Genomic DNA, 13,291 nt, shown 5'->3' on the forward strand with positions numbered 1-13,291 from the left:
AACATTTACGCAAACCAATCAATATACACAATTTTTTCTAATCAAATACGTGTAGCAGAATACATTTTGGCCAAAATGTATGAAGAAATTTTGATTTCATATTTTTTTTTTCATTGGATATCTTTTGTAGCAGAAAGTAAAAAAAAAAAGTCTTATGCCGTGTACACACGATAATTTTTCGGGATGTAAAAAACAAAGTTTTTCAGGCTCTAGAAAAAACAAAGTTTTTTTCAACTTGATCATTAAAACGGCCTTGCCTACACACGATCGTGAAAAAAAAATGCTCTAGCAAAGCGCGGTGACGTACAACGCGTACGACGGCACTATAAAGGGGAAGTTCCACTCGGGTGGCGCCACCCTTTGGGCTGCTTTAGCTGATTTCGTGTTAGTAAAAGACGATTTGCGCTTTTCTGTCTGTTACAGCGTGATGAATGTGCTTGTTCCATTACGAACGGTAGTTATACCAGAACGAGCGCTCCCATCTCATAACTTCTGAGCATGCACGGGTTTTTCACGTCGTTAAAGCCCACACACGACCATTTATTACAACCCGAAAAACAACAACGTTAAAAACATAGGGCCAGATTCACAAAGAATTGCCCTGGCGCAGCGTATCAGAGATACGTTACGCCGCCGTATCTTACCTGGCTCTAAGTCGAATCCAGGAAGATTTTGCGCCGTAAGTTACGGCGCCGTAGTGTATTTCTCGGCGCGTATTTCAAATTGGGCGGGTAGGGGGCGTGATTCATTTAAATGAAGCGCGTCCCCGCGCCGATTGAAATGCGCATGCTCCGTTTCGAAATTTCCCGCCGTGCTTTGCGCGAAATTACGTCGCACCGATGTAATTTTTTGAACTTAGACGTGAGTTACATCCTTTCCTATTCACGGACGACTTACGCAAAAAATAAATACATTTAAAATTGGACGCGGGAACGACGGCCATACTTTAACATGGCAAGTCTATCTATATGCCACGAAATAGCAGCTTTAACTATACGCCGGGAAAAGCCGACTAGCGACGACGTAAGAGAATGCGACGGCCGTGCATACCTTCGTGGATCGACGGAAAAAGCTAATTAGCATACCCGACGCGGAAAACGACGCAAACTCCACCCAGCGGGCGCCAAAGTATTGCACCTACGATCCGAAGGCGTACGAAGACGTACTCCTGTCGGATCGAAGCCAGAAGCCATCATATCTTGGTTTGAGGATTCAAACTAAAGATACGACGCGGCAAATTTGAAAGTACGCCGGTGTATCAGTAGATACGCCAGCGTACTTCTTCTGTGAATCTGGCCCATAGTGAAAAAATAGAGCATGTTCGAATTTTTTCCCCCCCGTTTTTCAGAACCCGAAAAATGCTCTGAAGCTCACACACGACCGTTTTTAATGACATTAAAATAAAACGTCATTTTTTTACAACCCAAAAAGCGGTCGTGTGTACGAGGCATTACTCTTCAAATTTTTCGGTATTGTTTCGTTTATATCGCAAAAAATAAAACCCCCAAAGGAAAGCTCTAGTTGTGTGAAAAAAAAATATATACATTTTGTTTGGGTACAGTGTTGCGTAATCGCGCAATTACCAGTTAAAGTAGCGCAGTGCCAAATAGCAAACAATGGTCTGGTCATTAAGGGTGTAAGGGGAGTAGGAAGGATCGGCGACCATGTGACCACTGTGATTGTCTGTCACATGATTGTAAGCCGATCCTGCCAGGACCGAGAGACAATTTAGTCAGCTCTGGGTTTGTGCTGGGAACGCGCAAATATTTTATGGCTGTGTGAAGAAAGCCTAAACGCAGCGCACATTTTTGGTTGTAGCTGCAGCTGTGTGTATGGGCTCATTGATTACTCTAGTGCAGCGGTCTACAAATCATGGCCCTTTGGTTGCTTTTATCAGGCCCTTGGGATACTAATTTATCCACTGATACCAATAACGGGGTATAATTCCTCCTATTGACAAAATAATTATGGGGCACAATTCCTCCCGTTAATACTAATCATGGGGCACAGTTTCTCCCAATGACACCAACAATGGAGCCCAATGACACCAATGATGGGGAACAATTTCTTCCAATGGCACCAACAATGGGGCCCAATGAGGGGCACAATTACTCCCACTGAAACAAACGATGGTGCCCTATTTTTTCGCTACTGATGTCTTGACCTTTTCTACTTCCAATGGCCATGGTCCGGCCCCCCTAAATTCTGAAGGACGATGGTGGGGTGTTGGGGTGGTATATTTGGTGAGGTGTTGGAGTGTTATTTTTGGTGGGGTGTTGGGTTAAAATATTCAGTGGGGTGTTGGGTTGAAATATTTGGTGGGGTGTTGGGTTTAAATATTTGGTGGGGTGTTGGGTTGGTATATTCGGTGGGGTGTTGGGATGGTATATTCGGGGGGGTGTTGGGTTGGTATATTTGGTGTGTTGGGTGGTATATTTGGTGGGGTGTTGGGATGGTATATTTGGTGTGTTGCTGGGTTGGAATATTCAGTGAGGTGTTGAGGTGGCATATTTGGCGGGGTGGTATATTTGGTAGGGGTTGGTATATTTGGTGGGATGTTGGGGTGATATATTTGGTGGGGTGTTGAGATGGAATATTTGATGGGGTGTTGGGATGAAATATTTGGTGGCGTGTTGTGTTGGTATATTCGGGGGGGTGTTGGGTTGGTATATTTGGTGTTTTGGGTGGTATATTTGGTGGGGTGTTGGGATGGTATATTTGGTGTGTTTGGATGGTATATTTGGTGAGGTGTTGGGATGGTATATTTGGTGGGGTGCTGGGTTGGAATATTCAGTGAGGTGTTGAGGTGGCATGTTTGGTGGGGTGGTATATTTGGTAAGAGTTGGTATATTCGGGGGATGTTGGGGTGATATATTTGATGGGGTGTTGAGATGGATAATTTGGTGGGGTGTTGAAATGGAATATTTGGTGTGTTGGGATGGTGTATTTGGTGGGGTTCAGATGGCATATTTGGTGTGTTGGGGTGGTATATTTGGTGGGGTGTTGGGTTGGAATATTCGGTGGGGTGTTGGGGTGATATATTTGGTGGGGTGTTGTGGTGGTATATTTGGTGGGGTGTTATATTTGATGGGGTGTTATATTTGGTGGTATATTTGGTGGGGTGTTATATTTGATGGGGTGTTATATTTGGTGGGGTGTTGGGGTGGTATATTTGGTGGGGTGTTGGGTTGGAATATTCGGTGGGGTGTTGGGGTGATATATTCGGTGGGGTGTTGGGGTGATATATTTGGGGGGCTGTTACATTTGGTGGGGTGTTGGGGTGTTATATTTGGTGGGGTGTTGTGGTGGTATATTTGGTGGGGTGGTATATTTGATGGGGTGTTGGGGTGTTATATTTGGTGGGGTGTTGGGTGGTATATTTGGTGGGGTGTTATATTTGATGGGGTGTTATATTTGGTGGGGTGTTGGGGTGGTATATTTGGTGGGGTGTTATATTTGGTGGGGTGTTGGGGTGATATATTTGGTGGGGTGTTGTGGTGGTATATTTGGTGGGGTGTTATATTTGATGGGGTGTTATATTTGGTGGGGTGTTGGGGTGGTATATTTGGTGGGGTGTTATATTTGGTGGGGTGTTGTGGTGGTATATTTGGTGGGGTGTTATATTTGGTGGGGTGTTGGGGTGGTATATTTGGTGGGGTGTTATATTTGATGGGGTGTTGGGGTGTTATATTTGGTGGGGTGTTGGGTGGTATATTTGGTGGGGTGTTGTGGTGGTATATTTGATGGGGTGGTATATTTGGTGGGGTGATATATTTGATGGGTTGTTGGGGTGGTATATTTGGTGGGGTGTTATATTTGGTGAGGTGATATATCTGGTGAGGTAGTTTTATTACACATAAAGAAAAGTGCAGAGCCAGGTTTGTTTACATTCTCTCCCCTCATGACTGAGCTGTGGGATATGGAGATGTCCCCTCCATAGAGGAAGAGCGATGAGGAGCTGTCAGTAACAGTCAGGGGGTGTGTCAGTGAAGGTGGCGCTGCCATAGACCGGAGAGCAGCGGGTGAGTGGCATGTAGGAAGTGACAGGCAGACACACATGTAGTGCGGACACGTCCCCCTCCTCCTCCTCCTTCCCCTCCTCTCCTCTCTATGATGGAGGCAGTGCTGGGAGGACGGAGCGGAGCAGGAAGCCGCATGGAATAGAGTGCCAGCCTGCCGTGTATAGGAGAGAAGTGTGGGAAGTGTGCGCTATCAGGGCCATGGACAGGGCGGGAGGCGGCAGCAGTAACAGCAGCAGCCGGAGTAGTAGTAGAGCCACCTCTGCAGGATCTTCTCCATCATCGTCCGGACGGGGACTACTGACCTCCGGGAGGATCGGCCAGCCTGTGGATGGAGGAGGAAGGGAGCAGAGACAAGTCATAGAAGGACTACTCAGCAAGTACACCAACCTCATCCAGGGATGGCAGAACAGGTAATCAGGTGTACTTTGATCACCCACACAGGGGGGACTTACCTGTACTTCATCACAATTGGGCCTCCACTTATAGATCACCTTGTTTTATCATATATAGGACTGTTCTGTATTATCATTGGGCCTCATTCTCACTGACAGTGACAGTCCTGCGTTTATAGGATAGAAATACATTGGTTTTCCTCATACATGGTACAATCTCTGTACAATCAAACTTACGGTGGCCATATAGGAATGATTTTATATACAATCAGAGTGTCGATTGATTCAAGCAACATTCACGCGGATCAGTAGATCGTCACCTGCGATTGTAAACACTGAAGATCAGCAGCTGTCAGTGGTGCTTGTCGGATTTATCGCCTGTACTCATCAATGGCCGGCTCACCCATAACTGCTCATCTGAGCGGCTCCATGCGATAAGATTCTCCGACCGTCCCATGCGGGGTCGGCGTTCCTGTGGCTGCAGCTAACTGGACGGTTTGTATGTGGCCGTAGCACAGAGCGTTTCTGCGCCCGGGGTGTCGTACGCTGCCTCCGAACGCACAAAACGATACGCTCCATAAGAAAATATCATCGCAAAGATTATTCGAAGCACCACACACTTACGTTTTGTACACACTATTAGAAAATCGGAAGAACGATCGTTCGCATTTTTCTGTGTCCTCGTCCCACGTTGAATGCGTAAATTGTTACAAAAATATACAGAAGAAAACTTCCCGCATACGTAACTATGGTCTATGTCTAGTCTATGGTGGAACTTTATTCCTGATCATGCGCTAAGTTGTTTATTCAATTTTTTTTGTATAAATACTGTATTAATTAACCCCTTGGAGCCGGCCCTTTAAGGAGTTTATGATCATGTGACCACCGTAATTGGCCACCATGAGCTCTACTAACAGCTACATAATAGTAAGACCTACCTAACTAATCCAATCATTTTTTTTTTTATTCCAATCAGGCAGGCCCTTGGTTATTGGTAGATTGAGGTACCCTTCACACTAATGCGACTTCTAATGCGCCTTTGGACACATAAAAGAACGTAAATATTCGCCAGCACACCAAGGATCTTCAATTACGTCCAAACATTTTTAAATCTAAGTAAGATCACATCACAAACCGTGTAGTGCAAAGTTTCGGAGCCACATAGGACCCTATTGTTAGGAATGTGATAGCCACATAAACACACGCATAAAGTCGCATGACAAGTCGTGGCTAGGGTTGTACCGATACTAGTATCGGTATCGGGACCGTTACCGAGTATTTGTGGGAGTACTTGTACTCCCACAAATGCCCCCGATGCCTGGCACGAATACTGGGGGACATGGCTGCTTATATGGGGGGGAGATGGCTGCTTATATGGGGGACATGGCTGCATATATGGGGGGGACATGGCTGCATATATGGGGGATATGGCTGCATATATGGGGGGGACATGGCTGCATATATGGGGGGGACATGGCTGCATATATGGGGGACATGGCTGGATATATGGGGGACATTGCTGCATATATGGGGGGACATGGCTGCATATATGCGGGGACATGGCTGCATATATGGGGGGACATGGCTGCATATATGGGGGACATGGCTGCATATGTGTGGGGACATGGCTGCATATGGGGGGGACATGGCTGCATATGTGTGGGGACATGGCTGCATATGTGTGGGGACATGACTGCATCTGTGGGGGGACATGGCTGCATCTGTGGGGGGACATGGCTGCATCTGTGGGGGACATGGCTGCATATGTGTGGGGACATGGCTGCATATGGGGGGGACATGGCTGCATATGTGTGGGGACATGGCTGCATATGTGTGGGGACATGACTGCATCTGTGGGGGGGACATGGCTGCATCTGTGGGGGGACATGGCTGCATCTGTGGGGGACATGGCTGCATATGTGTGGGGACATGGCTGCATATGGGGGGGACATGGCTGCATATGTGTGGGGACATGGCTGCATATGTGTGGGGACATGACTGCATCTGTGGGGGGACATGGCTGCATCTGTGGGGGGACATGGCTGCATATGGGGGGGACATGGCTGCATCTGTGGGGGGACATGGCTGCATCTGTGGGGGGACATGGCTGCATTTGTGGGGGGACATGGCTGCATTTGGGGACACATTTAAAAAAAAGTATCGGTAATCGGTATCGGCGAGTACTTAAAAAATAGTATCGGTACTTGTACTCAGTCCTAAAAAAGTGGTATCGGGACAACCCTAGTCGTGGCCCATTGATTTCAGTGGCACCCGTTCCAATCCATGCGACGTATAATTGTATTGACTTTGAAAAGATTCCTGCACTGCTTTGATTCAACTTTCTTGCAACTTGAGTGCCATAGTGTAAAGTCACTTGAAAGTTGCATCAAAGTCACACAACTTTTAGTCGCACTAGTGTTAACCAGGGCTGTGGAGTCGGAGTCGAGGAGTCAGAGGAAATTTTGGGTACCTGGAGTCGGAGTCGGCAAACAATGCACCGACTCCAACTCCGACTCCTACTAAATTTAGATTGTCGGAACATTTAGGAGTCGAAACATTTATCTACCGACTCCACAGCCCTTAAAGCTCACCACACAATATAGTCTGCCTGTACAATCCCCTTGAGATCTACCAAAAACGATGTAGTTCAATGAGCTGCCTAAGCCTCAATTCACACCATGAGCCGCATGTGAATCGCACAGGAACCACATCACATCCCTGTGCGATTCACATGCGATTTAAGCCCATTTATTTTGAATGGGCTCAAATCACACCAAAGATTTGCATGCGCCTTTTTTAGAGCTGCACTGCAACCAGATCGCTTGATCGTTTTGTACCATGCGATCCGGTGCAGGCACACACTCTGTCTTTGGGCTTTGGGTGGTGTTATCTTTCTACTGGCACTTGCAGTGGATCGCAAGGGCATTGTGATTGGAATGCGGTGCAGGAAATCCACACGGATAATGGCGTTTCCCACGTTACATTAGTGTGAACCCAGGATAAAACTGAATAGAAATTGATTGGACAGATTAGGTAGGTGCACATATTACACAGTTGTGGTACAGATTGTACAGAGATTGTACGGTTGCGTTGTCAGGTGTATGGTGACCATAAAGCAGAGTGTAATGTTTGTGGTGAGCTTTATTGATTTTAGATAGTAGAATCTACACTGTGCGTTTACCTGCGTTTAGAGAAATGTGCTTCCAGGGGAATAGTAGATCACATGTAAACTCCGGTAATGGCAAGTACAACCAAATACAGGAGAACCGGATCTGGGAAGGAGAAAGTTTGTACTTTTCACATAATGTCTCCAATGTTTAAATTACACTCAGATAAACCTGAGGGCTTGTTCACACTAAAACACACATAACAAGCCGGGAACAAAAAACACATGCATTTTTCACATCCGCATACATTTTATGTGCGTTTCACTGTGTTTTTTTGCACGTTGACACCCCTTCATGTGCTCTTTTTTTTTTTCCTATTTCCTGAATCGTCACGTTAGTTTCACTTGTATTGTGTTTATATACCGTATTTTTCACTCCATAAGACGCCCCTAGGTTTTAGAGGAGGAAAACAAGAATAAAAATATTCTGAACCAAATGGTGTATTAAAATATTTACCAATGCCCATGAAGTGTAGCCTGACCTGTGCCCATGAAGTGTAGCCTGACCTGTGCCCATGAAGTGTAGCCTGACCTGTGTCCATGAAGTGTAGCCTGACCTGTGTCCATGAAGTGTAGCCTGACCTGTGCCCATGAAGTGTAGCCTCACCTGTGCCCATGAAGTGCAGCCTGACCAGTGCAGCTTGACCATTGCCCATGAAATGCAGCCTGACCATTGCCTATGAAATGCAGCTTGACCAGTGCCCATGAAATGCAGCCTTACCAGTGCCCATGATATGCAGCTATACCAGGATACCTGTACCCATGAAATACAGCATGGCCAGTGCCCATGAAATGCAGCTTGACCAGTGCCCATGAAATGCAGCCTGACCAGTGCCCATGAAAATGCAGCCCACCAGGATATCTGTACCCATGAAATGCAGCCTTACCAGTGCCCATGAAATGCAGCTATACCAGGATACCTGTAACCATGAAATGCAACCTGACCAGTGCCCATGAAATGCAGCCTGACCAGTGCCCATGAAAATGCAGCCATACCTGTACCCACGAAATGCATGCCTGACCAGTGCCCATGAAATGCAGCCATACCTGTGCCCATGAAATGCAGCCTGACCTGTGACTATCATCACACCTGTCTGTTTCTCAGATAGAAGACGGAGCAGCCCGAGTGGCTGTGGTGGACATATTCCATTCAAATGCTGAGTCTGCCCTGTCTTCTGTAAGTGACAGGCTTAGCCAGGAGATCGCCCGGCGCTCGCGCGAGAGGTCCGCCCGGTATTGCGACTGGGGGTGGCCTGGTCAGTATTCGCTCCAAAGGACGTAAAGACATTTCCCCCCATATTTTGGCCGGAAAAAAGTGTGTCTTATGGAGCAAAAAATACAGTGGCCCAGATTCTCGTATATGGGCGTAAAACTGTGCGGGTGTAACGTATCTGCTTTACGTTACGCCGCCGCAAGTTTTACAGGCAAGTGCTTTATTCACAAAGAACTTGCCTGTAAAGTTGCGGCGGCGTAGCGTAAATCACCCGGCGCAAGCCCGCCTAATTCAAATTAGCTGGGTAGGGGGCGTGGAGCATTTAAATTAAGCGCGTTCCCACGCCGAACGTAATGCGCATGCGCCGTCTAAAAAAAATCCCAGGGTGCATTGCTCCAAATGACGTCGCAAGGACGTCATTGGTTTTGACGTGAATGTAAATGGCGTCCAGCCCCATTCACGGACGACTTACGCAAACGACGTGAATTTAAAAATTTCGACGCGGGAACGACGGCCATACTTAACATTGGTTGCCCCTCATATAGCAGGGGCAACTTTACGCGGCGCAAATCTAACGCAAACGTCGTAACTTCACTGCGTCGACCGTGCGTACGTTCGGGAATTTGCTAATTTGCATACTCGACGGGGAAAACGCCGGAGGCGACACCTAGCGGCAAAAAAAAAAATTGCATTTAAGATCCGACAGCGTAAGAGCCTTATGCCTGTCGGATCTAATGGATATCTATGCGTAACTGATTCTAAGAATCAGTCGCATAGATACGACGGCCCAGATTAGGACTTACGACGGCGCACATTACGTTGCGCCGTCGTAAGCCCTTTTAGAATCTGGGCCAGTATGTTTATATGTTTTACATTTATTTCCACACCACACGTGAAGCCAGTGTTTTGATGTGAACAGAGCATGTAGAAAACAATTGCTATCTGTGCGCCCTGGCAGAGGCCTGCGTTTTTCTAGTGCAATAAATCACCGATCTCTGCACATAGTGTGAACAAGCCCTAAAAGCAGGAGAACTAGTGTGAGCCCCATTAACACTTAAGCCTGATCAAAATTTGGGTGGTTTAGCAGGGACAGGGTGAATTTCAATCCTTGTATGGGCACCCTGGTTGTACAATCTATCGATCAACTTCTGTACAACCGGCCTGTTGAGTTTTTTCCAGTGGACCAGTGCCACTGGCTATAGTCGGCAGCACTGATTATTGTATCCTGGCGGCAGGGAGCCTTCCTTCCCTGTCAGAACACAATAGCACAAGAAGGATTCCCCCCATCCACATTCAATCAAATAATTTTTTTTTTCAACCCACTGGTTGAATCTGGGGACTTCAAACTTTCTAAACAAAGGGCCAGTTTACTGTCCTTCACACTTTAGGGGGACTAGACTGTGGCCAGCTGGAGTAGAAATAGTGCCCCACCATTTGATGTCGGCGGGATGACTAATGCCCCACTGTTGGTGTCAGTGGGAGGACTAGTGCCCCACCGTTGGTGTCGGTGGGATGACTAGTGTCCCACCGTTGGTGTCGGCGGGATGACTAGTGTCCCACCGTTGGTGTCGGCGGAATGACTAGTGTCCCACCATTGGTGTCGGCGGGATGACTAGTGCCCCACCGTTGGTGTTGGTGGATGGACCAGTGCCCCACAGTTGGTGTCGGTGGGAGGACCAGTGCCCCACCATTGGTGTTGGTGGGAGGACCAGTGCCCCACCGTTGGTGTCCGTGGGAGGACTAGTGCCCTATCATTGGTGTCAGTGAAAGTAATAGTGTCCCCTCATTGGTGTCAATGGGAGAAATAGTGCCAGGGGGTATTGTTATGGGGACCCTGATGTTAAGGGGGTATTGTGATGGGGACCCTGATGTAAGGGGGTATTGTAAAGGGGACCCTGATGTAGGGGGGTATTGTGATGGGGACCCTTATGTAGAGGGGTATTGTGATGGGGAACCCTGATGTAGGGGGGTATTGTGATGGGAACCCTGATGTAGGGGGGTATTGTGATGGGGACCCTGATGTAGGGGGGTATTGTGATGGGGACCCTGATGTAGGGGGGTATTGTGATGGGCACCCTGATGTAGGGAGGTATTGTGATGGGGACCCTGATGTAGGGGGGTATTGTGATGGGGACCCTGATGTAGGGGGTATTGTGATGGGGACCCTGATGTAGGGGGGTATTGAGGTAAGGGGTAACTTTAATGTAGGGGGGACCCTGATGGGGAATTTTTTCAGCACATGAATATTTGTAAAATATGTGTTCCTCATACTGAAAAGTTTAGGCACCCCTACAATAATGCATCAAATGTTTGGATTTAGCATTGTGAATGAAGTGTAAGGGCTTGTTCTCGCATGTGGCAGCCATTACTGCCCCCCTGAAAAACGCACTGCGGCGGATTGTTTTTCAGAGGATATTTGTCTGAAGGTGAGGAGGCAACATTTCACCTCCTCACCCCCTGTTGACCCTGAAAATGCCAATCCAATGCCCCATATCCTTTTACATTGCACATAATTGCAGGGCGGCTGCAGCACTACTCCATACACTTGAATAAGTTGTGTTCAGTGGTGGCATTGCCCACGTAACATAACAGGGTTTAGATTTTGCCATGGCTTGTGTAGCCCTGAATGCATGCCCTTGTTTGGATGGGCATTTGGGGGGGGGGGGGGGGTTAGGTGGTAAAAATACTTTATATGAAGCAGCTGACCCCTTCACGGGTTTTAATGCTGGGAGTTGGAGCGGCTTCCTAATCACATGACTCCTGTGATTTGTCTCTCACAGTCACATGACTCCTGTTGTGATTAGTCTCTCACAGTCACATGACTCCGGTGATTTGTCTCTCACAGTCACATGACTCTCCGGTGATTTGGCTCTCACAGTCACATGACTCTCCGGTGATTTGGCTCTCACAGTCACATGACTCCGGTGATTTGGCTCTCACAGTCACATGACTCCGGTGATTTGGCTCTCACAGTCACATGACTGTAAGCCCATCCCGCTGACGAAGTTACAACCTAGATCTGTCAGAGACTGCTTGGTCAGAGTGCTGAGAGCCCACAGCCAACAACCTCAGCCCACCATGGACCTGTATGTGCGATGGCCGGGTGTTAAGGGCCACTTTATGCGTCACGCAGTAGGGAAGAGGTTAAGGAGATCTGATGAGCTGAGAGCAATGGGGCAAGACATAATTGATGGCGTATATTGAGAAAATCAAAGCAGGCATTAGAACATTAATAATGGATCAGGTTACTGCAGTCAGTATTATATCTGCTGCAAACGAATGAGATAAAATATGTATTTGTTGGAAAGTGCTTTCCTGTGGACTTTCAGCTGCTTAACATGCTGGGTGACCTGAAAGGGTTTGCAGACTTTGTGTATGACGTATAAGAGGATCCGCACATAGAGGTGATAACTAATGTACTACTGCCCCATATTGTAAAACATGGTAGTAAAGTGTTGGCCAACTAAACTCCGGTAGCTTCAGTATAAGGAAGGGTGGGTATAAATCAATGATTTTTTTTTTTTATCAGATTTTTCTTTTGTTTAAATCCGATTTTTTTTATTTAGCTAGATTTTTTTTTCGAGTTTTATCAAATTTATTTTAATAAAATGCTTTTGAAGTAAAGAGTTTTCTATTTAAGATACATTAATAATTTAGTTTATTCAGCATGAAATGGAGCTTAGTTATGTAGCATGAGGCTGTATATGCTGCAATATTAACATTTGTGGTAAACTCATTCAATGAATCCAAGCTCTGCAAGCTGAGATAACAAGCACTGCATTGATGTATTCATACAATTTTACAGTAACCATGAGATAAACAAAAGTTTAGGAATATTCCTTTATCCCATTGTTTTGCAAATCTACTGTATGTACTCTGCAAACTGTGGCCCAGATTCACGTAGAATCTCGTATCTTTGTGCGGGCGTAACGTATCCTATTTACGTTACGCCTCCGCAACTTTGACAGACAAGTGCCGTATTCTCAAACCAAAGTTGCGGCGGCGTAGCGTAAATAGGCCGGCGTAAGGCCGCCTAATTTAAATTTGGTAGATGTGGGCGTATGTTGACCCCACGTAAATGACGTTTTTTACGAACGGCGCATGCGCCGTCCGTGAAAGTATCCCAGTACGCATGCTCCAAATTAACCCGCAAGAAGCCAATGCTTTTGACGTGAACGCCCAGCCCTATTCGCGAACGACTTACGCAAACGACGTAAAATTTTCAAAATTCAACGGGGGAACGACGTCCATACTTAACATTGGTACGCCGCATGTACGCCTCATATAGCAGGGGTAACTTTACGCGGGGAAAAGCCTAACGTAAACGGCGTATCTGTACTGCGTCGGCCGGGCGTACGTTCGTAAATTGGCGTATCTAGCTGATTTACATATTTCTAGGCGTAAATCATCTTTACGCTAGCGGCCAGCGTAAATATGCAGTTAAGATACGATGGCGTAAGAGACTTACGCCGGTCGGATCTAATACAAATCTATGCGT

General features: G+C 46.8%; 1 protein-coding gene across 1 annotated transcript in view; it reads left to right on the forward strand.

The window, feature by feature from the left end:
• The first annotated feature begins 3,957 nt into the window (after positions 1-3,957).
• Positions 3,958-13,291, forward strand: part of OSBPL10 (oxysterol binding protein like 10) — a 592,524-nt gene continuing 583,190 nt past the window's right edge. Inside the window, exon 1 of the mRNA XM_040353085.1 lies at positions 3,958-4,432. Coding sequence (XP_040209019.1) covers positions 4,221-4,432 — 212 coding nt within the window. The 5' untranslated portion in view covers positions 3,958-4,220. The remainder of the gene's footprint in view (positions 4,433-13,291) is intronic.

The sequence above is a fragment of the Rana temporaria genome, chromosome 5, assembly GCF_905171775.1.
Source record: "Rana temporaria chromosome 5, aRanTem1.1, whole genome shotgun sequence".
Lineage (NCBI taxonomy): Eukaryota > Metazoa > Chordata > Amphibia > Anura > Ranidae > Rana > Rana temporaria.